Genomic DNA, 25,379 nt, shown 5'->3' with positions numbered 1-25,379 from the left:
CACCTTTATATCCTTCAACATTTGCTTCATCCATATAACTTGTGTACAGTTAGTAGCAACAACAACATACTTAGCTTCAGCAGTAGATAAAGAAGTACATGACCGTTTCTTGTTGATCCATGAAACAAGTTTCTTTCCAAGAAAGGAAGCTCCACTGGATGTGCTCTTTCGGTCATCAACATCAGCAGCCCAATCAGCATCTGTATATGCACATAGTGTAAAGTCATCATTATTAGGATACCACAAACCATACTCAGTTGTTCCTTGCAAATACTTGAAAATCCTTTTTACTGCATTCTCATGATTCTCTCTAGGATCACTTTGATATCTTGATACAATACAAACTGCATTCATTATATCCGGTCTAGTCTGAGTCAAATATAACAAACCTCCAATCATAGATTTATACCTTGTAGGATTTATCAGAGTTGATGCATCATTTTTTGTCAATTTCTCACTTGTAACCATAGGGGTACCAACCGGTTTGGAATTTTTCATACCAAATTTCTTCAACAACTCTCTAGCATACTTAGTTTGACAGATGAAAATACCTTTATTATTCTGAGTAATCTGCAAACCTAAGAAATTTTTTATCTCCCCAATCATAGACATCTCAAATTCATTCTTCATATTTTTCAGAGAACTCCATACATAACTTATCCTCACCTCCAAATATGATATCATCAATAAAGACTTCAACAATCAATATGTCATCATCAGTAATCTTATAATATAAGTTATTGTCAGCATTACCTTTAGTGAAACCAAGCTTCAAAATATATTTGTTCAATCTAGCATACCAAGCTCTAGGGGCTTGTTTCAATCCATATAAAGCTTTCCTTAACCTGCAAACCATGTTTTTGTCATTTGAAAGTGAAAATCCGTCAGGTTGCTTAATGTAAACTTCCTCTTCAAGATCTCCATTAAAAAATGCACACTTAACATCCATCCGATAAACCTTGTATTTCTTATGGGCAGCATAAGCAAAAAATAATCTCACAGCTTCAATCCTAGCTACCGAAGCAAAAGTCTTAACATAATCAATTCCTTCATTCTGAAAATATCCTTTACATACCAATCTAGCCTTATTCCTTACAACTTGTCCATCCTCATTCAATTTATTCCTAAAAACCCATTTAGTTCCAATAACATTTTTATTTTTAGGCTGGGGAACTAAAGTCCATGTGTTGTTCTTTTCAATTTGATCTAATTTCTCTTCCATAGCTTTCATCCAGCATTCGTCTTTACAAGTTTCAATAATTGATGCCGGTTCAACTTGAGAAATTAAACATACCTCATCAGCTGCCAACCTTCTTCTTGTCATTACTCTTTTGTTCTTGTCTCCATTGATCTAATCTTCTGAATGATTTAACCTTACATACCTAGGAGTCTTCTGACTTTCTGTTCCTCTGCTCTGATCTTCAGTTACTGATGAATTTTTTGATACTGTCGGGGTAACTGGTTCAACATTCAATTTCGTACAGGTGCTACCAGTTTAGTTATGATCATCTCCACTTCCGGTTCTCTCTCATAAGATCTAATTTGATTTTTGTACAACTCATCCACCTTGACATTAGCACTTTCCACAATTCTCTGCAATCTTTTTTTATGACATCTATATGCTTTGCTTTCATTAGAATAACCAAGAAATATCCCTTCATCACATCTAGGATTAAACTTTCCAATGGAATCATCTCTTTTAATATAACATTTACTACCGAAGATTCTGAATTACTTAACTGTAGGTGTATGACCAAACCATAACTCATAAGGTGTCTTACTAGTGTCTCCTTTGATATGAATGCTGTTAAATGTGTATACTGTCGTGCTCACAACTTCTCCCCAATAGATATGAGACAAATTAGCTTCCATCATCATAGTTCTAACCGCATCCAAGATAGTTTTGTTCTTTCTTTCCACAACACCATTCTGCTGAGGTGTCCGAGGAGCAGACAACTGTCTCCTTATCCCATGCTTCTCACAATAACTGTTAAATTCATTGGATGTGAATTCACCACCCTGATCTGACCTTAAGCATTTAATCTTCAACCCTGTCTCTGTCTCAACTTTAGCTTTAAAGATCTTAAACTTATCTAAATCTTTAGATTTCTCCCTTAGAAAAGTAACCCACATCATTCTAGAATAGTCATCAATGATTAGCATGAAATATCTATCACCCTGAAAACTCTTTATTCTAGTAGGACCACACAAATTAGTATGAATAAGATCAAGAACACCATTAGATTTGTCTTGTATACTCTTAAAAGAAGTTCTGATTTGCTTTCCCATTTGACATTCCTTACATACCGGATTATAGGGCTTCACAATCTTAGGTATATCTCTTACAGCCTTAGTTGAACTGATATTTACAATGCAATCAAAATTCACATGACACAACCTCTTATGCCATAACCAACTCTCATCAACTTGTGCAATCAAACATGTCTTCTCACCGGAGTTCAAATGAAAGATGTTACCTTTAGTCTGTGTACTGGTTGCAATCTCCAATCCAGATCTGTTAATGATTTTGCATTTTCCATCCTTGCACTGTAATTGAAATCTCTTGTCCACCAACTGTCCTACACTCAAAAGATTATGCCTTAAGCCTTCAACATAATAAACATTATCAGTGTTATGCTTACCATCCAATGATATAGTTCCTCTTCCTCTGATCACACATGTTTTGTCATCTCCAAATCTAACCAGTCCACCATCAAATTCTTACAAAGATAAAAACTTCCTTTTATCTCTAGTCATATGATGTGAACATCCACTGTTTATCACCCATTCATCCTTGTCTTTAATTTTAGCAGCAAAGGCCTTTTCCTCATTTTGAACAATAGGTGCCGGAGCATCTTCCTTGATAGTTAAAAATACCCATTCCTTTTCACTGCCGGATCCACTAGCCGAATCTTGTGCCAGTTCATCATCAGAATTAGTCACACCTTCCTCATCTGCATAGTAACACGATTTGTCTTTGTTTCTCCTGTATTTATGCTTGTTTTGATAATCATGGTTAGGCCTAAAAGATCTTCTAACTTTTTCTTCAAATCTTGAATTCCTTGCAGGACATCTAGATGCGAAATGACCTATCTTATTACATGGAAAACATTTAAAAGGTGGTTTTCCTTCATACTTACTTCTTGCCGGACCTTTAGGTACTCTTCTAGCAAATAGGGCTTCAAGTTGTTCAAACTCATCATCTGTTGGCATTACACACTCCAATGAGAATTGTAGGTGATTGAAGGTATTGTCATTGATGGCAACCTTGCAATTTTATGGCATCGGCACTGACAGATTCTACAGCGGCAGATAGTTCACCGGCAGCGACAATAATGTTTACCGACATCCTAGCCGACATGATTTTGATTATTGTATTTTGTATTTAATTGTAATATCTTTTTGTAAGCCGACATGGCATATTGTAATAAGACTCATATATAAGTATGAGATCTTGTAGATCATTTTGTGCGACAACATAGAGGATAGATATGATGGATATGTAGAGCGAATATTAAGGCAGATTTTGTAGAAGGGTTTATGGTTATTGTATGAGCTTACACCAATACTGAATCTGACATTGCAGATGCTGTTTTGTATCAGTACACTATATTGGATTTTCATAATCCATTTTGTAAGTCAGTGAGACTTCCTTTTGTATTTGAGCATTGAGCTTTAGGTAGTTGGCCTTTCTGCATGTGTAGACCCCTATTGTAAGTAATATCCATTCATTGGCTAGTGAGTGAATATTGTGGGTCACAAATCCCACCGAGGTTTTTCCCACACCGGGTTTCCTGGTTAAACATCTTGTGTTATGGTGTGCTTTCTATGCTGTGTTTGTTGTTCATATTTACTGCATTAATTCTTGTTTACTGGTACATTGTTTTGGAATGCAAAATATTTAATAAGGTTAGAAAATCTGTTAACCGGTTAGATACTGATTCACCCCCCCTCTCACTATTTTTGGGAATCCTAACATCATCTTCTTTCTTCATTTCCTCCAATTCCTTTGCATATAAAGCTTTCTAATCACTCTTGCTGGTTGATGATGCAGATGTGTGAAAAGCAGATTCAGTCTTTGTAGCTCCTTGAGGACCAAATTCTTCAAGCTCAAAAGTAGATAATTTTCCAACCAAAGTATCCTTGTTAACAAAAGTGTTAGCCATTGTTCTCAGCTCATTAATTGCAGTAGCCTTCATCTTGTAAGCCGGTGGCAAAACTCTCAATACTTTAGAAACAATCTCATCTTCGCTCAGAGATCCACCACAACACTGAATTCCAATAACAATTTCATTAACTCTTTCCATAAAAGCAGTAATCCTTCCATCTTCAGATTCTCATACCTCAACCCGGTAACCATCAAGTTTAGAAATTTTAACAATAGGGTCACCTTCATTCAGAGCCTCCAACTTATCCCATATAGCCCTCGCAAATGATTGATCAGTTAATCTCACAATTTGCTGATCAGAAAGTGCACTTAAGAGTGCTTCTCAAGCTCTACAATCATTCTCAATGTCCTTATCCAAGGTTGCCGGAGGAGGATTGCCAGATGCCGGATTGAGGAGTATAGCCTTTCTCCATGACCTCTTAAATCTCTTTCCCAATACATCTCAAATGAGTTTCCATCCGAATCTTCCATACCCTGTAATTTGTCGAATCAAGCTTAGGGGTTCCTCTCCGGAAAACAAATGCAATTGAATCTTCCTTACCACATCACATATCGGGCCCCACTTTAAACTGAAAATAGGGAATTGAGTGAGTCTTTTAAGGACTCTCCTAGTGGCCCCCACAAAATCAGAGATGAAAATTGAAAAGTTTTCACATGTCTTTGCCGCATCATTGCTGGGACCGACCAACCATTAGCAGAAAATGTAAAAAATAAAAATTCGGGTCTTTGGCATTGTATGGCCCCACCAAAATTTTGGAGTTAAGAAAAAGTTTCTGAAGGCATCCACCTCACCATCCCCTGCACATGCCTAAGCCCCTTTAATCCACATTAAATTATGAGGCAAGGTGTGGCAATAAAAGGATAAGGAATTGGCCTTTGAGTGCAGATGTGTCGCTTTGGTAAGGATAGAGTAATAAGACCCTTAATATTTGATGCCTATACAAGGAAGCTTAAAGCAATCATTTAATCATCAAATCAAAGCAAGTTCTTCATACATCAGTGAGTTTCAATTAGCAATCAAGGCGAATTCTTTGGCAATCAATTATCAATAGGCTGAATTTCAATCACTTCTAAGACAAGCTCAGTCACAGTAAGGTGCAGATTCAGTAATCAGGAAGGGCGAATTCTCTCTACAGTGGCTATTGTGATCATTTCATCGATCAAACACTCACTTGCAAGAAGGAAGAAATCGATTTAAAGTTCAACATTCAGATTTTCATCCCTGAAAGCACGATTTTAACAGCAGGTCTTGATCATTTCATTGATCAAGCATATTCATAAGGAGTCGATTTGAAGATCCTCATTTGGATTTTGGAGACACTTTCAGATTGAAAACTGTGTATAATTAAGCCCATATCTGCATGCGCAGAGTAAAATAAGGTCATGACAAAATCCAAATTGATGTCTAAGGGAAGTCAAAACACCAATCATAATGGCAATGGTCTTTAAAAATCCCAACTTGATGCAAACATGGCAAAGGGGTCTTCAAAATCTGATCTGGCGTTAAAGTGGCAAAGATATCTTCATTATCCGCCTAATCTTTGAGGGCAAAGCCTCCTTCAAAAGACTGACCCGTGCTCCCATTTTTGAGTGAATTCTCATCGAAGATTGACATTTGCTTCAAATCTTGACCGAATTTCATTAGATTCAGGTCCTTTGCATTAAGATTGAAGTGAAATGTGATTTTCTCTCTTGTACCTTGCCAAGGCATAGGAGCAAATTCCTCTAGGACTTGTATTTTGCCTCTCCTTTGGAGGGAATTCTTGCTCTAAGTTTTGTATGAGGAGAAATTAACTTGTTCATGCCTTTGAAGACGTACAAGGATAAAAAATTTGAGTAGTCGCTCCTGTTCCTCTCCAAGGGACAGGAGCGAATTTCTTAGAGGCCAGGGATAGGAGCGAATTTCTTAGAGGCCATGTACCGTGCTAAGGTACCCAAACAAAATTAGCCTTGAGTCTTTTTAGAGGTCAAAATGATGATACCTTCACATGAGAAGAATCCAATCTAAGGCTACAACGATGAGGAGAAGGTAATAAGTGGATTGAACAAGGAGAATAAGCATGTCACTCTTGTACCTCTCCAAGGGACAGGAGTGATTTTCTCAAAAACATCTATTTTCCTTCCAATTTCAAGCTAAATTACCTTAAGGTGCTTTCTCAAGATGATTTGCAGTTAAAATAACATGAACAAGGAAGGCAAGTGAGGGTCTTATCAAGGCTTAAGTCTATTTCTCCAAAATCGCTCCCGTACCTTGCAGAGGGTCCAGAGCGAATTTCATTGAGAGGAGGTACCTTGTAGAGGGGTCATAGAGTGAATTTTGCCTATCTTGATCTTGTCCTCATCAAGGACATTGAGTGCACTATGTTTTGAAGCTTGTCCTTCCGAAGGACATAGAGCGAGTTCCTCATTTGAAGCTTGTCCTTGGGCTGGCTATAAGATGATTTGAGCTTGTCTTTGGGAAGGTCGGTGAGCGAAGTATTTGTCTTAGGTCCTGTCCTTAGATTGTACGTAGAGCGAACTCTTTGTCTTGATCCCCAAGTAAATTGAAACAAGTCAATAAGAGCGTACCTTGTAAAGGTTTTGAAGTGAAAATGTTGACATAGGACCCGTCCTTAGAAAGTACAAAGAGCGAATTTCACAACTTGACCTGTCCTTACCAAGGACGGTGAGCAAACTTTCCCATACAGGTCTTGTCCCTAGCAAGGACATGCAACGAATTATTCCAACAGGACTACGAATTTCATCAGCATATTTGTGAATTTCATCCAGCATATAGGTGAAATTCATTATTGAGGATGCAAGTCTGATGTATTGAGAAAGCAAATTTATCATTTAAGTATTGAGGAAAAGCGAATTTGCTCAGCTAAGAAGCCTATGAACCAGCAAATTCATCTTTAGAGAGCGTAGATTTGCTCTAGGATATTCAAACTACCCAATGAACTTATTGATTGCAATTATTCAAAATCAGAGATTGTGTCAAAATTAAGAAATCATATGAGTTTGATATTATACTTGCTTTGTTTTGCAGATATGGAAGGAAAGATCATGCAACCACCCTAAGGCAAGAGGCACAAGCAAGGATGGAGGGATGACTCGATCATGACAAACACTTCCTATCACCATTATGTAAGATCAAGAGGAAGCTTCATCAAACACAAAGGTATTTAGGATGGAAGAATCTCAAGTATCCTCACCACACCTTGGAGGCATGATGAGTTCAAAGGAACGTTGAGGAGAAGACACACAATCACTCCAAGAAACACAAGTTAGGATGGAATAAAGACTTAGCTACATCAATACTTCCCAACACCACTACTTTAAGCGAGCTAGATAATGTTGAGGATGAAGAGATATCTCTCAACATCCCTTCATGGTGACAAGTCAACTCTACAAGTGCAAGTTGATGCAGCGTCCTAGTCTTCATCCCAGTCACCACTCACCAATCAGGGAAGGTCTACCTCTGCATGTCTTGATTCAATGTACTTGACTCACGAGGAATGGCACAAACTCTGATGTACCCTACCCCTGACATCTATTGGTCCACATTCATGGAATGTAATTTTCTCATTGGCTAAGGAGAGTTTGTTGTAACAAACCCTAATTAGGGTTTTCATTGTAAAATCCTGGTCATTGATCTCAAATTGATCTGAGTCGTTGAATTGTATTGAGAGCACTATAAAAAGCTCAAACTCTTCTTTTGTAAAGGGTTAATAGTTGGTTAATAGCTAATAGTCAATAGTTAATAGTCAGTAGCAGAAGAATACTGAATAAAATAGCAATTAGAGTAGAGTAGGAGAAGGCAAGAGATTGTTGCCCAAAATTTTAAATAAACTTCATTTTTCATTAAGTTATGGTGAAATGTGTTGTTTCTTGCAATATGCATGGTTTCTTGTTGGATCTTCATATTAGATGGTAGATAATTAGATTGAATGGAGGAATTGGTTGAATGCATTTGTGGGGAATCCTTTAGTCCATACCACTAGCCTCTTACTGATTGTAAGTGTGCCCTGCGTGGTCAATTGGCATTAAAGATCTTAATTTCAAATTGTTATACGTCCATTGTTGATGCATTAACTTGGATGGTGATTAGTGTTTGATGGAAATGATTTGAACATATCCAAAACGTCCCTTAGAAGATTGAACTGAGCTAGTGTCGAATTGTTCAGTCTGATAGTGAGACCTAGCCCAGTAAAACTCCACCTAGTCGTTCATCTATTTTCTTACATTCTAGGTCTTAGAGTAGACTCTCTAAACCCCGTATCTTTTGCCTTTTCTTTATCTCCTAGCTAGTAGATAGGACTCAAGTTCCAGCAAATTAAGCGTTTAGGCAATCAAACGTAAGTCCCTTTGTGAATCCAGCATAATCACATCATACCAACAAAGCTTATCCACACGTAGAGACCCTACATACCAGAACGTTGGAGTTATTTCGATTGATCCGTAGGCAAATCTTCAGCATTTAAATAACTTTGTTCAAGAGAGGATAAGATACCTTGGTATTTTATTTTGTGTTCACATGTGCGTAAAAAACACATCAACACTACCCACAGTCAGATAATACTTTTGCAGCAAGTATGTGATTACAATATAAGGGGCTTGCACATGCAGGAAGACCAACAACCTAGAGCGCACTGCTCATCACAAAAGGAGCCTCTCTGACTACAAAATAAATCTAGACTACAATTCGAAAAGATGAATGAACTGCGAGAATAACATCTCCTATGCCTGAGTACAGTTCCAGTTAAGCTCAATACTAGAGGTCTTAAACCTCATTTACAAACCCAATTCGATCACCTATGATCTACCAAAACCTCTGCATATGATTACAACTTTATTCGTACGCAGATAATCCTATAACCACATACAATACTATGATCTACAAAGAAATTTTACATCATATTTATACCAACCTAGAACCAAAACAATTAGGTCGGCCACCTAAAAGATAATACAATAGATCCGTTACATAATCCCGCAAACTAATGATAAACCAAGTCGGCCTAAGACCAAAACAACATAAACCAAATAACAAATCCAACCGGTGACGCATCAGGAGCATCAACCAACACGTTATAAAACCGGTCCACAATCTAACAAAATAACACCGGACCCAAAATAGGTCGCCATAAGCCAAATGAAACACCACGAATAGCTGGAACACGAACATGATAACCATTAGCATCGTGATAACCTTCTAGAAGCTGCACTAACACTATCGGATTCACCAAAAGATCTTCATCAAAGCGTTGCCGGTAAAACCCTTACTGGTAACCAAAAGGCTTACTATAACATATGATAGCATCCGGATCATCAAATCCCAAACCAACTGAATGTGATACACATCAGGAACACATGAATAACCAATCGAAACCAATTCCAATAGCCAGACCAAACTCGGAGACAAATTTCCAGATCAACGTTATAATCCAACCACTCTACCGGAAGCCAGTAGACAACAAAACAGCTAGTGTTGACATCAATGACAAACATCAATGCAACACATAATCAATTCCTCCAAATTACCAACAAACTTACCAGGACTCTTGTTTCTTCAAGGACTATACGCCTGATAACCATTGGCCCAAGAAGTCTGCAAAATCCCAAATTAATCACTTAAATTGATACTCTTGGTCAACATTTTTCTTGACAACTATCTCACCTTTACAAAGATAAAATACATTTATAAATCTGGTAAAGTGAGAATATGGAACATAGAGGAAAAACCAGGAAAAAATACTTGAACAAACGTGACAAGCCAAGTTGAGGTAAATGATAAACCATATTAGCATTCATCAAGATTGTGATTAACTTGGCAAACAAATTACTTGTGATCGTAATTCAATTACTTGTATTTAGCTGGAAAAAACTCTGGATATATAAAATACAGGTTTCTTAACCTGTGTAGTCCAAATCAATGTTTTATTTTTTATCTTTTAAGACCAGGGCCGGGGCTTTGGGGTGGCAGTCACCAGTGGGCCTGGAATACAGTGCCCCTTGTGGGGTCCACAAGGTTGTAGTTCTTGCATGAGTGCAATTCCGGTTAAGCTCAATACCGAAGGTCTTAAACCTCTCTTACAAACCCAATTCGATCACCTATGATCGACCAAAACTTTTGCATATGATTACAATTTTATTCCCACATAGCTAATCCTATAACCACATACCATACCATGATCTACAAAGAGATTTTACTTCATATTTATACCAACTCGGGACCTAAACAATTAGGTTGGCCAGCTAAAAGATAATACAATAGATCCGTTACATAATCCCGCAAACCAATGATAAACCAAGTCGTCCTAAGATCGAAACAACATAAACCAAACAATAAATCCAACTGGTGACGCATCGGGAGCATCAACCAACACGTTACATAAACCGGTCCATAATCTAACAGAATAACACTGGATCCAAAATAGGTTGCCATAAGCCAAATGAAACACCATGAACAACTAGAACACGAACATGATAACCGTCAGGACGTGAGAACCTTCTAGAATCCGCACCAACACCACTTATCGGATTCACCAAAAGATTTTCATCAAAGCGCTGCCGGTAAAACCCTTACCGGTAACCAAAAGGCTTACTAGAACATATGATAGCATCTGGATCATCAAATCTCAAACCAACTGAATGTGATACACATCAGGAACACATGAATAACCAATCCAAACCAATTCCAATAGTCGGACCAAACCCAGAGACAAATTTCCAGATCAACATGATAATCCAACCACTCTACCGCAACATGATAATCCAACCACTCTACTGGAAGCCGGTAGACAACAAAACAGCTAGTGTTGACATCAATGACAGACATCAATGCAACACATAATCAATTCCTCCAAATTACTCAGTTACTGGTTCTTGCCTAAACTGGCTGGGTCCTGGTCCCGGTCCCTGCCCGGTCTTGGTCCCAGCCTAGTTCACCCTGGGTCCCACCCGAGTCCTGCCCAGGCGGCTGGGTTCCCTGTGGGTCCTGCGTGACAGGACCCACAGGGAACCCAGCCGCCTGGGTAGGACCCGGGTGGGACCCAGGGCGAACCCAGGAGGACCCGGGTGAACCCAAGAGGACCCGGGTGAACCCAAGCCCGTGGGTTCCCAAAAACGGGGCCCACGGGTTAGAAAGCAATTAAAAACAATTAAAAAACTATTTTTTAATTTTTTTTTAACATCTAAACCCTAATCTGCCCCTCTATGATGCATTTCATGCATCAAAACATGCATTCAACCTATTCTACTTGCATTTTTGATGATTTATGATATATCAATATCAGAATATTTATTGGCATTGGCAATTATGGATTTATGATTTATGATTTATCTGTTATCATTTATGTATCATTGTATGGGAAAGTTACATTGTATGTTTCATATTTGTATGTTTGAACTGTGAACATATATAATTTTGATGTTTGAAGTTTGAACATATATATATATATTAAAAAAAATTAAATATATATATATATATATATATATATATATATATATATATATACGGACGAACCCGTACCCGTACCCAAATTTTTATTTTTTTTTGTTGAATCCGCGAATCCATACCCGAATCCGAACCGGAACCGGTAACTTAGCCAAATTACAACCAAACTTACCAAGATTCTTGTTTCTTCAAAGGACCATACGCCTGATAACCATTGGCCCAAGAAGTCTGCAAAATCCCAAATTAATCACTTAAATTGATACTCTTGGTCGACATTTTTCTTGACAACTATCTCACCTTTTCAAAGATAATACATTTATTAATCTGGCAAAGTGAAAATATGGAACATAGAGGAAAAACCAGGAAAAAATACTTGGACAAATGTGACAAGCCAAGTTGAGGTAAATGATAAACCATATTAGCATTCATCGAGATTGTGATTAACTTGTCAAACGAATTACTTGTGATCGTAATTCAACTACCTGGTATTTAGCTGGAAAAAACTCTGGATATAAAAAATACAGGTTTCTTAACCTGTGCAGTCCAAATCACTGTTTTATTGTTTGTCTTTTAAAATCAGGGCCGGGGCTTTGGGGTGGCAGCCACCAGTGGGCCTGGAATACAGTGCCCCTTGTGGGGTCCACAAGGCTGCAGTTCTTCTTGCACATTCCCTGTTGTGATACAGAACAGGGTATAGGGGTGAATCCCCCACCTGGCTCAACTTAAGCCCTTTGAGGCCACGTGAACTTTCATGGTGCATGCCATTTCTCATATTTGTTTTTGATAGGTAAAAGATTTAGTTTATTATTAATATTATAAGCATCAAATGTACAACAGAAGTCCATCGAAAATATAAAACAACACCGACCCAAAAGATCACTACCACCTGCAGGTGAAAATGAAAGACATAGCAGTACCACCCCTGCTGCACAAGAACACAACCAAGAAAGACGATTACAAACAGTAACTCGCCCACCCAGACTCAAACAACTAGTTACAACAGAGAAGCACAAGCTGGGATACCCAACAAAAATGACGAGCTGCAACTGCCCTTGTGGACCACGATGCATATAAAACTTCCAAAGGAAAACTTATGCCACCCGCACTGAGGAAGTATTGCCCACCACCCTTTTCCCACAGCTGGAAGAAGTGCCCGCCACCTCTGACATCCTTGACCTCTTAGCACTCTTTGAACCTGGAGGACATCCCCTCTTCCGCTTCGGCTCTTCCTGCTGCCCTTCCACACTCCGCGAAGCTGCCTCCAATTCTTAATTTCTCCCATCCCAATTTGGGCTGCAACACAACTAACTTCCTTATCTTGGTCAGCACCACAAATGAAGGGGCGCAGAGGGGGAGTAACTTCACTAACATGCAACCAATCTCCACCTGGCACCACAAAGCCTTCTCTTGTTCGTGCAATCCCCCTGAACAACGCTATTCCCCAACACCACTCCTCCCTAATGCATTGTGTGACAATCCAAAAAGCCTCCTCCTTAGAGCACAGCTCGAGACACCAACCCATGAATAAAGAAGTGATGTCTGCGTTTGTTCTGTAACTGTACACTGCCTTTAGGAAGGATTTTCTGGAAACCACAGACACCTTATGGATGAATTCATCATCCTTGAACTTAAAGACTCACTTGAGCTGTTCGACTGAGATTTTTCCGCAAAATGCCACCATGGGCTTCAGCATTTGCAACGAGAAGTTTGCTTGCATCTCTATTCAACGATGTTTGGCTCTGCAACCCAACTCCCTGACAATTGAAATGCAAGGCAAAACAAACTTGAGCAGAAAGCCAAATAAATGCTCGGCTTAATTACTTCAAACGAGTTGACTACAAACACTGCCTAAATGCACAACGGCGACAATCCACCACGAGCCATTTAATGCTAATAGTACGCCCCACGTACCGTCCAATGAAGCCGCCCCTTCATCCTCTTCACCTCTTTGACAGTCTTCCCAAATCTTCTCATCAATCTCAGAATTTAATTCCACCACCTGCTTCGACAGGACAGTTGCCTCCATATTGCCCAACCACCGAACGTGAGATTTTAACTCTCCAAAGGATAATAAATGCTCCCTAACAGCTTTCACCTCCTTGTCAATTTTCCAATTTTCTGAGCCACCCTTAATAATTGCATTAGTTATAATCTGCGAATTCCCCTCCAATTGGGGTCATGAGGCCGAAAGTTTCTTCGCTAAGTTAATTGCGAGAAGGGCCACCTTTGCTTCCACTACATTGTTCATAACTAAGCCGAGCCTATGCTTACTCCATGCTAACGTTCGACCCTTTCAATCTCCAGCAACACAACTAGCTTCAGAGGGACCAGGGTTCCCTTGCGAAGCTTCTTCAAAATTGAACTTGATTCAACCATGCTCGGGAACCACCCATTCCACCATTTCATCTGAAGTCGTTGGAGGATTAACCTGCCTCGGCCTATTTCTCATAATGTATTGCTTTTAACGAAGTTCCAAACCTTCAAAACAGTCATGCGTCAATGGCATAAATCCATAATTCAAATTTGCCTCAGAATTTGTGTCCCTTGGTTGGAAAAGAATTAGCTATCAGATCTCAAGTTGGATTGCTCACAGTGGTGAGCAGCTATTAAATACGATTTTGTGGAGATAATCACTATCATGAACTACCTTTAAAAATACCTTTGTTGAATCCCAATATCTTTTGGGTTCTCTCTTGACAAAGACTAAGATAACCCTAAACCTTCTATGGTCATGGGAGAATCTTGCAGTAAAAAAAGAGAATATCAGGAAATAGAGTTATGCCTTCATTTTACTCAGTATGGCAACACAATAGAAAATATAAGCTAGTTCTTATAGCGCTACTTTTTACTAGGGGATTTATCAACTTATTGTAACGATTTATTTTCTTACTCGGAACCTTCTCATTGTTTTTTGTTTTTCAACAGTACTCATGTCCATCTAACTTAGAATATGTTCCAAAATATATTGAGTTGACTAGCACATATTTTTAGTTTCTTACCTCATGTTTTCCATTAAGTGAGATTGTTTATTTTCAGTTACTTTTCAGTGCACTTTTCTTCAGGATTTTTCCTTATTATATTTTTTTTCATTTGCAGGAGCACAGCCTTAACAATGAAGAAAATGTTAGAGATTGCATTTCCTGGTGTTGATGTGGTACTTTCAAATTATCCCCCACCACTACCAAAACGCATGCTCAGCAAGTTAGTGCCTGGGCTACAAATTGGTAGTATTGTGTTTGTTGTTGCAGGGGATCATATTTTCCCAAGATTGGGATATATGGTACCACCTCCTTGGTACTATACTTTGAAACAGAAAAGATTTGGAGTAATTGCAACCACCTGGCTTCTTGGAAATGCACTGCAGTCGTTTCTTCAAAACACTGGAGCTTTTGAAGTAGAATGCAATGGTGAACTGGTAAGTAAATTTCCGTGCCATTCAGCTGGAAAGAACAATTTAAGAATTACAATGGATGTGCGGGATTTTGCTCTTTCACAAGTTTATTCTTAGTTCATGAAAAATGAATGTGTTTTTAAGTAAGAGTTCAGTTTAAACTTCCATAATGAAGACTGTTTTTCTCTAGAGGCCATTCTTTGAAGCGTTTACAAACAAGCTCAATGGAGAATTATGTGTAAAATGTTTCATGAATGCACAAACATTATGTATTGATAAAATTATTAGAGAACATATGAAGTAAACTAGCAATGCCTTTCTACTCCAAAATAATTAATTTTTACTTTGAAAAATTTGAACATGAGCCCACAGAGTGGATTTTTAAAGACCACTTGAAATGATTTTACCCATCTCCTTGCCCTTAATTCTTCTAGAAGCACATAAAATTTGAAAAAAAAATAGAGTAGCCAAAATTCCTAATTATTCATAAATATTTTAGGATGAAAACAGGGGTCATCATATGATGAGACATGTATTTCATTCTCATAGAACAAGGACTAGGAGCACCTGACTGGTCTAAATCATTTACATGTGTCTTTATAGACTAGCTCTATAAATATATATAGAAAAAGGACAAGAACTAACTTAAGAAAAATAATATACCTAGAAGGACCTATTAGCTGAATTTGTAGCTTGATCAGAAGAAACTAGTGTCATGTTTGTGGCCTTGATTACAGCAAAACTTTATTGAGGCATTTTTAAGCTGCAAATGCTGAAAACTTATTGAAACTTAAGATCACAGATTGAATGTGACAAGGAAGAAGGTATTCTCTTACAACTTTGTGTGGCCATTTCTACACGAAACCTTAGATTGTTAGATAAAAATTGTAACATATGTTATTAGTTTGGCTTAATATATTCTGGGTTATTGCATGGTTTCCATGAAATCTTGATGTTTGCCTTTGTGCAAATTGCATTACATGCATTTTGTAATTAGTGCAAATGTTGATAAAAGGTTTATTATATTAGCAAATATGAAATTCATTCAACATAGACGCATTTTACTGGGTTTAAGATAAGATTCTCTTATGATATTATTGTAAAGAGTTCTTGTAATAGCAATTTTTTTTAATCTTCTCTGCATTATTTGTTGTAAAATATGGTTTTGTAAAATCTTTTCTGCATTATCTTTTATCTGTTCTTGTGATAGTGTAATTCATTACGCTGCTCATATTTGATGTATTATCAATTAGTACAGTTATTACTTATTAGCCTATGGTTAGGTTGATAAATGAATTGAGATTTGTATGCTTTTACTAATCTGTTATTTATTTTGCTTCAAAGAAGCACCCTAACTAATCTCTCTTGCTTTTGTGGTTATACTACCAAATGTCTGCTTACAACTCCAAAATTTTTGTAATATCCTGATTTTTTATTTTGAAATATAAAAAACTCTAGTTCTCAATTATAATAGTTCGTACATTTAGCATAAATATGAAATCAACCCAGAAATTGAAGTTTTAACGGTTTATTCTCAATTCAGATATAATGTTTGGAATATAGCTCAGAAAGACCAATTTAATTTCTTGGCACTGGTTGCTATTTCACAGCAATCGCGAAAATGCCTTATTCTGTCCTTGAACTTCCGCAAAATATGTCTAAGATTTGCCCTTAAAATGGTTCAACCAGCTGCTTGTTAAAAAGATGTTTTAATTCAAACTAAAATTTATCAAATTCACACGATGATGACTCTAAGGAATTGGGGGAAATCTATGACGCAAAGGGATTGCTTCCACATGGTTTTGGAGATTGCCTTAATTACGTTTTCTAGACTGCCTAAAGTTGATTTTGTTTGATGCAATATTAAGTTCCATACTACATTTTGTTCTAGTTGGCTATCAAGTTGTTTTCATTGTTTACAGCCTAGTAAAACAACACAAATGAAATCCCTCTCTGTACGAGTAAAATAACACATTTTGTTTTTAAGTTTAAGTAACTCTTCATCAGCTGGCTTTTTGAGTAATTCCTATTTAACTGTGCTTTTTTAAAAAAATGAAATTTGTTTATAATAGTCTTTGCCCTTGTTCCCTTGCAGGTGTTTTCTAAGCTGAGAGAGAATAAGTTTCCAAGCGAACTTGAGTTAAGGCTACTCATTGCCAGGTCATTGGGAGCAAAAGATTCACTGCCTCATAGTGGACATCTCATTTAAAGAGTGACACGGATGGAATAATTTTGACCTTGGCAATGATGCTTCATTGTTATATTTGTACCACAAACTAAAATATCTGTGCATAAGAGACGCAGTTGAGATAGTCTTGAAGGTCACTCATACCGAAGCTGGTTTGAGCTGTTTTAACTCTCTTAATATTTAGGTCCTTGTATCTCTTACCAATTCATGTGCCTACTTTTAAAATGGGATTGGGGTATGAACTTTTGGCTTGTTAAACAATGTGGTCAAAAAAACATTTTGAAGGCTAATTTATGTAGCATATCAAATTGGATTTTGGAATCAGGCTATAGATAGAATATACCATTTAAATGGTTTGTCATTCAACAGAATTGAGTGGTTCATTTTCTTTGGTGTATAATAGAGGCTAATTTAAAAGTTGACTAAATTATGTCAAATTAAATAAAATAGTAAACACGCCACCATGGACATTCAGCTTGCTAATGCTTCCCTATAAATATGACAAATGTATTCTTATCATGCATCACCTATAATGGTTTTGAATTTTCATATGCTTTTCATGCGAATCGATCAAAGATAATTATTTTCTGAAACTTATAACAAAAATACCATGTATAGAGACGTTAGAAAAATTCATTTCTTAACCTCCATCTGCGGTGGGTGGCCTTTAGGGCATCAGTTGAATCACCAATCAGGAACTTTAAGCATTTATTAGAAAGGGGGAAAATTATGAGGCAAGAGATTTTGTACACAAGTTATCCTTTAATAAATTTTATTAGAAAGGGGAATAATGTTGCATGCAGTTTACTGCAATGGATTTTTTACCCTGAAATGTCCTTTCCTATTTATAAAGGGTTTTGGTTTCTTTATAAAATTATCCTCGTTAGAGTTTTGCTACTGTGGGATTAATTACAGTTCAATTATGTTTTATATTAAGTATGAAAGGCATCTAAGATAATTTTAATGTCTGGGATTTGACTTGTGTGCAATATAGCATTTCTGTTGGAAATATTAACTACATGTTTCTTATTGCAGATTTCTCCTCACAAATGCTTCACATGGCTTTAAACGTTGCTTAGTTTTGCACATCAGAGATCACATGTAGGCTTGTTTAGGGAACATTTTTTTCTCATTTGTTTAATGCTCATCCAGAGGATGGTTAAAAATTTCGTTATTTTTAATGTTAAGCGATGCGATTCAACAGCTACTCATCTGACAACAACCCCCCAGCGTTCTTGTTAAATGATATGGGAGCACGAGTTTATTTTGATACTTTTCTGATCGGCAATAGGGATATCCTTTCTCCCAAAGATGTCTCTGGAGCACGAGTCTATATATATTTTGGTCTTAAGTAGGAACATCTTATATTTTATATCATACCTCCAGGGGTTTGAATATTGGTGAATGTTGTAATCAAGGAACATACTAACATTCTCATCAACTGTGTTGAACCAATTGAATTACAACACTTTGATGGAATCTCTATGCTTATTGCCATTGTATTTGTGACTTCATTTAATCCCAAACAAAAAAAATAAAATGATATAAATGAATTGTACAAATATGAAACCATACATTGCTCTCCTTCATTTTGGATGTGCTTTGACATTCTTATTCTTTACGTGGAATGACTAACATATTTTTTATTTATTATAAAATTGCAATTTATGAGAGCCTTATTTGAAATTGACTTGTATGCCCAAAAAAATAGGGTGCACAACTTTTTAGGGTTGGGCCAACTTAAGACATTTAGAAATAAATAGCAGGTGTAGGTTGCATAAGCCCTAGTTTAGTGGGCTTTTTGTGGACTTGTTTGCTTCTTGAATCTGAGCTTGCACTTCAAGTGTGTTCAGTTGATCTATAATATGAATGATGGGACAAGAGTTGACAAAAATATGTTGCTGCAACCTTCTATTTGTTAGGATTAAGGTATCGTATGCCTTGTAAGTTCTATATTATGGTTCCAACATCTTTGGAGAGTTTCCTAAAACACTTAGGGTGTATAAAAAAAATATTTTGTAATAATATTCTTACTATTGCTTGTATATATTCATAAAGGGTGATGGGTTCCATTAGTAGTGGTAAAGGTGGATTGTGTACACAATTATTTAATATTGTTTTTCACACGTGGACATCTAGAATGACATAATTAATGATATGGGAAGATGAAAAATGTGTGATTTTTGGGCTCTTCAAGTGGGTACTTGGAAGAGGCAATGCTTATCTTTCATGTTTGGCCACCCAAGTTGGAGGGAAAGTATTGGAGCCAAAATCAATGTCTTCACATTTTGTGGAGGCAATCTAAGGGTTGAGACATTTGAAACGAAGAGTGTCCTTTGGATGCCTTTTTTGATGTTTTAGAGTTCTAGTCCTGTTTATATAAACAACTTTTTGGATGTAAAAAATGTGTGGAATAGTTGAATGTATAGTTACTTTTCAATAACAAGGACGTGGGTGCATAAGGAGGTTGTTCGCATGTACATAGGTGCTGCCATGTTGAAGCCAAAGATGACACTGAATGTGTGTTCTTATTTCAAAGATAATGCATATTTGACCTCTCTTTTTGGTGGATTTTTTCTTGCAAGTGTGTGACGCTTTTATGTTGTTGATTTGTATTTCATTGCTACCATATAATGGTGATGCCATTCGTTATTTATTGATATTATAAGTTCAGGTAAGGTAGTGTTAATGATCATGATATAAAAGATGATTTTTAGCATCATAAAGAAGGATCTAATCATTGTAATTCCATACTAAGACTACTTAATTTCATATCACATTGTAGCTGTTCATCCCTTGAGGACTTTTTTGTATAGAGATTGAATTTCCCAATACTTGGTATTAGAGCTTGTATATTTCTCAATACTATTAATGCCAACCTTGGTTGAATGACATGTCACTTCCACACTTCCACTCCCAAGGTTCATTAACGAACTTTGACTTTGGCAACAAGGCTCACATATTTGTGAACATTTGTGGGGGAGAGGAAGAGTTGGTTTTGAATCCCTATATATCTCATGAACAATGAGTAGTTGAGCATTGTCCACTTCTCCTTTTGAGGAACTTGTGAAGTGAAGGAAATAAGAGGAAATTGATAAAAAAAAAGGAGATCTTGCACATGGAGATGGAGGTCGAAAATGGAACTTGTAGAGAGATTAGTCATTTATTTTCCCTTTCTTATGTATGGTTTCAATGAAGGTTGCTTGTTCTATCCACTGAGTCTCAACTAGGATTGTTTAAGAGAAACACTAGAGTGATGTATTGTATAATAAGTGTGTGTGCTATGAAACTAAGTTCTCACCATTAATCACAATGGTGTATAATGTATCTTCTTGCTTGGGATTTTGGCTAGAGCCAATGATGCTCCATGATGTTGATATGGTAGGGTGGAGAGCAAGCCTTGAATTGTTTTTTTAATTTTGTTTTACCTCTAATGAAAATCATATGATGTTTTGAAAAAGATAGTTTAAGGAAAGGTTATGTAGATTTTATACTTGTATGTAAGAGTAAAACCCATGGGTGCTCTTTCTCATTAATATAACTCTAATAAGGATATTATGGTGACATTTGAAACAGTTAAATAAGGGTTATTCATATTGTAAAGTTTGGCAATTTTATTATGTAAATAAAAGAGCAAACATATTTCTTTGGCATTTTCCTTTGCCCATTGGACTCTTAAAGACGACATTGAAGTTGCAATTCCATGCAAAAGGTTGTGAATAATTATATTCATATGTGTATGAAAATGGTCTTAGAATAACACATACTAAATTATTTTCTTTATTCTCAACTCAAGTATGACTATTAATGGCTTTTATGTGAAACACAAATCAACAACATAATTTTTTTTTACTTATATATATGTGTAACCTTATCACATGTGAAATATGGAGTTAGTTTCTATTCATCTGGTATGGCCTCTCCCCTAAAATCATTTCCACATATAAGCCAACGAGGTACAACATCTAGATATGATTTAAGTTGTTCTTAAACAATGAATTCTATTGCTTGATGTGTGCAAGATAATTTATGTTTGTTGTTAATGTTTCATAAACTATTTAAAAAATGTATTTTCTTAGTGGAAATTTTATAGGCATGACACAAATACATAGTAATGGAATAATATATGGTGGTATACTTTTAACAAGATACATTAGACTTGTTTTAAAAAATTCAATAGTTAAAATAATTTCATAATAATATATCCAATTAATTTTTTAATTTTTTTAAACTTATAAACATAAATTAGGTTAAGAGTTTTACATTTCATTAGTTTATCTTATTTCAAAATTTAAAACATAAATGTCACTTTATGGTGGTCCAATTAGAAATTTGCATGTGTTGGCTATTTCCCTTATAAAAAGTATGACACAATTCTAAGACTTTATCCTTATCAAGTTGTCTCTCATTAAGGTAATCAGTCCATGTTAACCCATGCTAAAGAAGTAAACTAGCTGTTACTTTTGTGCCTATCAAGCATATGAAAATACTATGGGTAAATGTGTGACATTTAAACACAAAATTCAAGATTCAATTAACAAAAAAGGTTTATCAAGTTAGTTGGACATGATGCAAAATTATCTTTCGCACCTAATCATAATAGATAGGATTCTTCCAAAGATTTACTGACAAGACATCCACATCTAGCACATCATCTCACACCTCATGAAGATAAAGACAAAAACTACATCCAAATACACATCAATGGAACAATATATGTCTAGTATACTTTTAGCATGGGAATCCAAGTGACGTAAAGGTTAAAAAAGATACATCATAGGAAAATAAAATGTGAGTTCTTGAAATAAATTCCATTACATGACACCTTTGTTCATAAAAAAAATTAGTAAACTATATTTCATTTATATATCATGATGCTATGGGAAAAAGGTTCCACTAGGGCAATAATTCAAGTGATAAATCTTGTGGATCCATTTTAAGATTAGATTTTTTTTTAAAAATTTTATTTATTTATTTCTTCTTTCCACGTGTTTTGAGTTCTTAGCATATTCCATCATTACATGACATCTTTGTTGATAAAAAATGATTAGTAGTATATTTCATTTATATATTATGATGCTATGGGAAAAGGTTTTGTTGGGACAATAATTCAAGTGATATGTCTTGTGGTTCCATTTTAAGATTGCTTTTTTTTTCCATTTTTTTTCTTTCCACGTGTTTTGATTTCTTGGAATATTCCATCATTACACGATACCTTTGTCGATAAAAAAATTAGTAGTATATTTCATTTATATATTATGATGCTACGAGAAAAGGTTTAGTTGGGGCAATAATTCAAGGGATACATCATGTTGTCCCATTTTAAGATTAGATTTCTTCACTTTTTGTTTTTGTTTTTGTTTTCCACATGTTGTTTTATGTTCTATGATTTTCACTTGGTCTTGCCACTAGGAGGAAAGGTTATTAAAATTTTCAAGTTACATGTACTAAAAAATTCTCAATTGAAGAAAACAAGTGGGGACATCTTCTATCTTTCATAATTTATACATAAAAAGTATGTAAATCATTTATGTATTTATTTTTTCGCTAATTTTATCTTTTTTTTTTCATATGCAAATTTCTCATACTTATGCTACATGCTCATTTTGTCTCATAAATCTGATTCAATTTTATGTGTTACCATGTTTTTTTATTAAGGAAAACAAGTTTTTAAGAGACCATAAACCCTATACAAGATAAGTTTTAGAAGGACCTGCAACTCGAACCAAAAGATAAACTTGAAAGTCCACTCAAAGAAACAGAACACAAATGAGACTCGACACAACCAAACAAAAGATGGGGAACAACACAAGAAGGACCCCCAACAAAAATCAATGGGCTGCAAAAGACCAACAACCCCAACCCAACTAGGATGGATCAAGAATTTGACCTACCCTTGTGGGATCGAAGGGTCATATCAAAAGAGGACTGGGACAATTTAGATTTTTTACTTTTAACAATAATCCACCCCTCCTCAACCCTAGCAACATCCTTTTGCCAAGAGGATGGGTCCAGAATAGAGGACCTCCCATCACCAGGAGGAACAAAGCCAACATCCAGAGAGGCAGGGACAACAAAAATCGGAGAATCAGACAAAGATCCAGCAACAATCTGGGAAGCGGGAAGGCCATCCACCGAAGAAGAAGATCCAGTATTTTTCAAACGATCAGTCGGGATGCCATCGCAAGCATCCACACACTTCTGAGGCAAAGCTACACCAGAAACATAGGCAACAACCAGAGGTGCAATACCATTAGCCTGAGGAACTTGCGCAACCACCTGGGAGAAGCTTTTCTTTTTAACAAAATAGTGTTCAGAGGAGGCACCCTTCTACCAAGAAGCAAATCTTTTTTTCTTTTTATCTATTTCACACCGTGCAACAACATGTCCAATCTAGAAGCACTTTCGACATCTAAAGGGGATACCCTCAAAGTTGAGCGGCAGCTGGAAGCCCTTTAGAAACATCAATGTTAACCAAAATTCGAGCATAAGTAGAATGATAAATTTGGTAAGAATCCTTATCAATCATTAGGAATTCGCCTAAAGCCTCCCCCACTTCCTCTAGCAGAGAGTCCATCCATAGATGAAGGGGAAGGTTAGGGTGCCTAACCCAAATAGGAATCTCATTAAATGAATCAGTAGATGGGTTAAAACCCGAGAACTAGGGTTTAACCATCAAAACAAGTTTGTCCTCCCAGCTGAAAGGATTAATACATAATTTTTTTGATCTATCCTCTGCATATTCAAATTTAGCAATGAAAAAACCCTTCGCTGAAGGAAAAATGTTAACTGAACCTTTTAAGATCGATTCCCACCTTTGGGAAATCCAAGTGTGCAGTTGAGGAAGGCTTGGCCAAAAGCCTTGAAACCTACAAATCAGACCATGAGATTCAAACACAGAGGAGTTGTGGATGATCTCCTTTTCAGTATTAGCAGACACCCTGAAAGCCAAGGGTTTGCACACGGTAACAGCCACAGGCCCCAAGCCACGAGCAACCCGATCTATATCAGAGGGCGTCGAATGCATCGGATCGCCGTCCTCCATATTATCAACAGGTACATGATCGATCTTGGGCCTGCAAGAAATAGCCACAGTAGCAACCTTCAGCTTCACACTAGGAAGGGTACCCATAGGAGGCGGAGCAGACCCAACACTCACCCCCGAAGAGGGTAATGCCCGCACAAAAGATTGTATTCGAGCAACTGAGGTGAGAGGCGAAGAACCCCCTAGACCCCTCGCCAAGGCACAAACAGAAACCTCCGCAAAGGCCCCATTCGTAGCACACACAACAGCCACGCCGGGGGATGCAGCAGTGAAGAGGAGGCTGGACGACAATAGCAGCCGATCGAACAGGAGGCTGGACGACAACAACAGTCAGCCTTAGGGCAACAATAGGTGGCATCGCAACAGATCAAATCAAAATTTTCCAAAATAGCACGTTGTCTCTAGATCACATAGACATTATTATGTGTTACCATGTTATCGTGGTTAGTTTTTATCCAATTTTTCTCTTCTTTAGTTTGTATGTACACCTTGAGGATCACACACAAAATTAAGAGAGGACATATTATTATTAATCATTCTTAAAGTTTATGCATACTTCACAGGTTGACTTTAGCTCATTGCTCTAGCTATTCTCCTTCTAGTTGTGCTTTTCTATTTATTTTCTCTACTTTGCTATGCTTACTTGTATAGATTCACATGCACACACAAGTGGAGACAAAATATGATGGTGAAAAGTGCATATGTTGCATTTCTACCATTTTTTAGTATTGGAGCCAAAATTAGTGTCTTCACATTTCATGGAGGCAATCCAAGAGTTGGGGACAATTGGAATAAACAATGTGCTTGGGATGCCTTTTTTGATGTTTTAGAGTTCTAGTCATGTTTGTATAAACAACTTTTTGGATGTAGAAAATGTGTAGAATTGTTGAATGTATAGTTACTTTTCAAGAACAAGGACGTGGATGCATAAGGAGATTGTTCACATGTACATAGGTGTTGCCATGTCGGAGGCAAAGATGAGAATGAATGTGTGTGAAATATTGTATCTTATTTCAAAGATAATGCATATTTGACTACTCTATTTGGTGGAGTTTTTCTCATTAGTAGGTGAGGCTCTTATGTTGTTGATTTGTGTCTTACTGCTGCCATTTTATTGTGATGATATTCATTATTTATTGTTTTTGATTA

At 36.7% G+C, this 25,379-nt stretch overlaps 1 protein-coding gene across 1 annotated transcript in view; it reads left to right on the top strand.

Annotated features, from left to right (window-relative positions):
- LOC131067705 (selT-like protein) overlaps positions 1-17,546 on the top strand; it is a 32,279-nt gene extending 14,733 nt beyond the window's left edge. The window contains exons 3-4 of the mRNA XM_058002825.2: positions 14,703-15,021; positions 17,093-17,546. Of these exons, the coding sequence (XP_057858808.2) occupies positions 14,703-15,021; positions 17,093-17,206 (433 nt within the window). The 3' untranslated portion in view covers positions 17,207-17,546. The remainder of the gene's footprint in view (positions 1-14,702; positions 15,022-17,092) is intronic.
- Positions 17,547-25,379: the final 7,833 nt, after the last annotated feature.

This window comes from Cryptomeria japonica, chromosome 2, assembly GCF_030272615.1.
Source record: "Cryptomeria japonica chromosome 2, Sugi_1.0, whole genome shotgun sequence".
Classification (NCBI taxonomy): domain Eukaryota; kingdom Viridiplantae; phylum Streptophyta; class Pinopsida; order Cupressales; family Cupressaceae; genus Cryptomeria; species Cryptomeria japonica.
The sequence above is the reverse complement of the archived record's forward strand: the minus strand, read 5'-3'. Positions and strand labels throughout refer to the sequence as shown.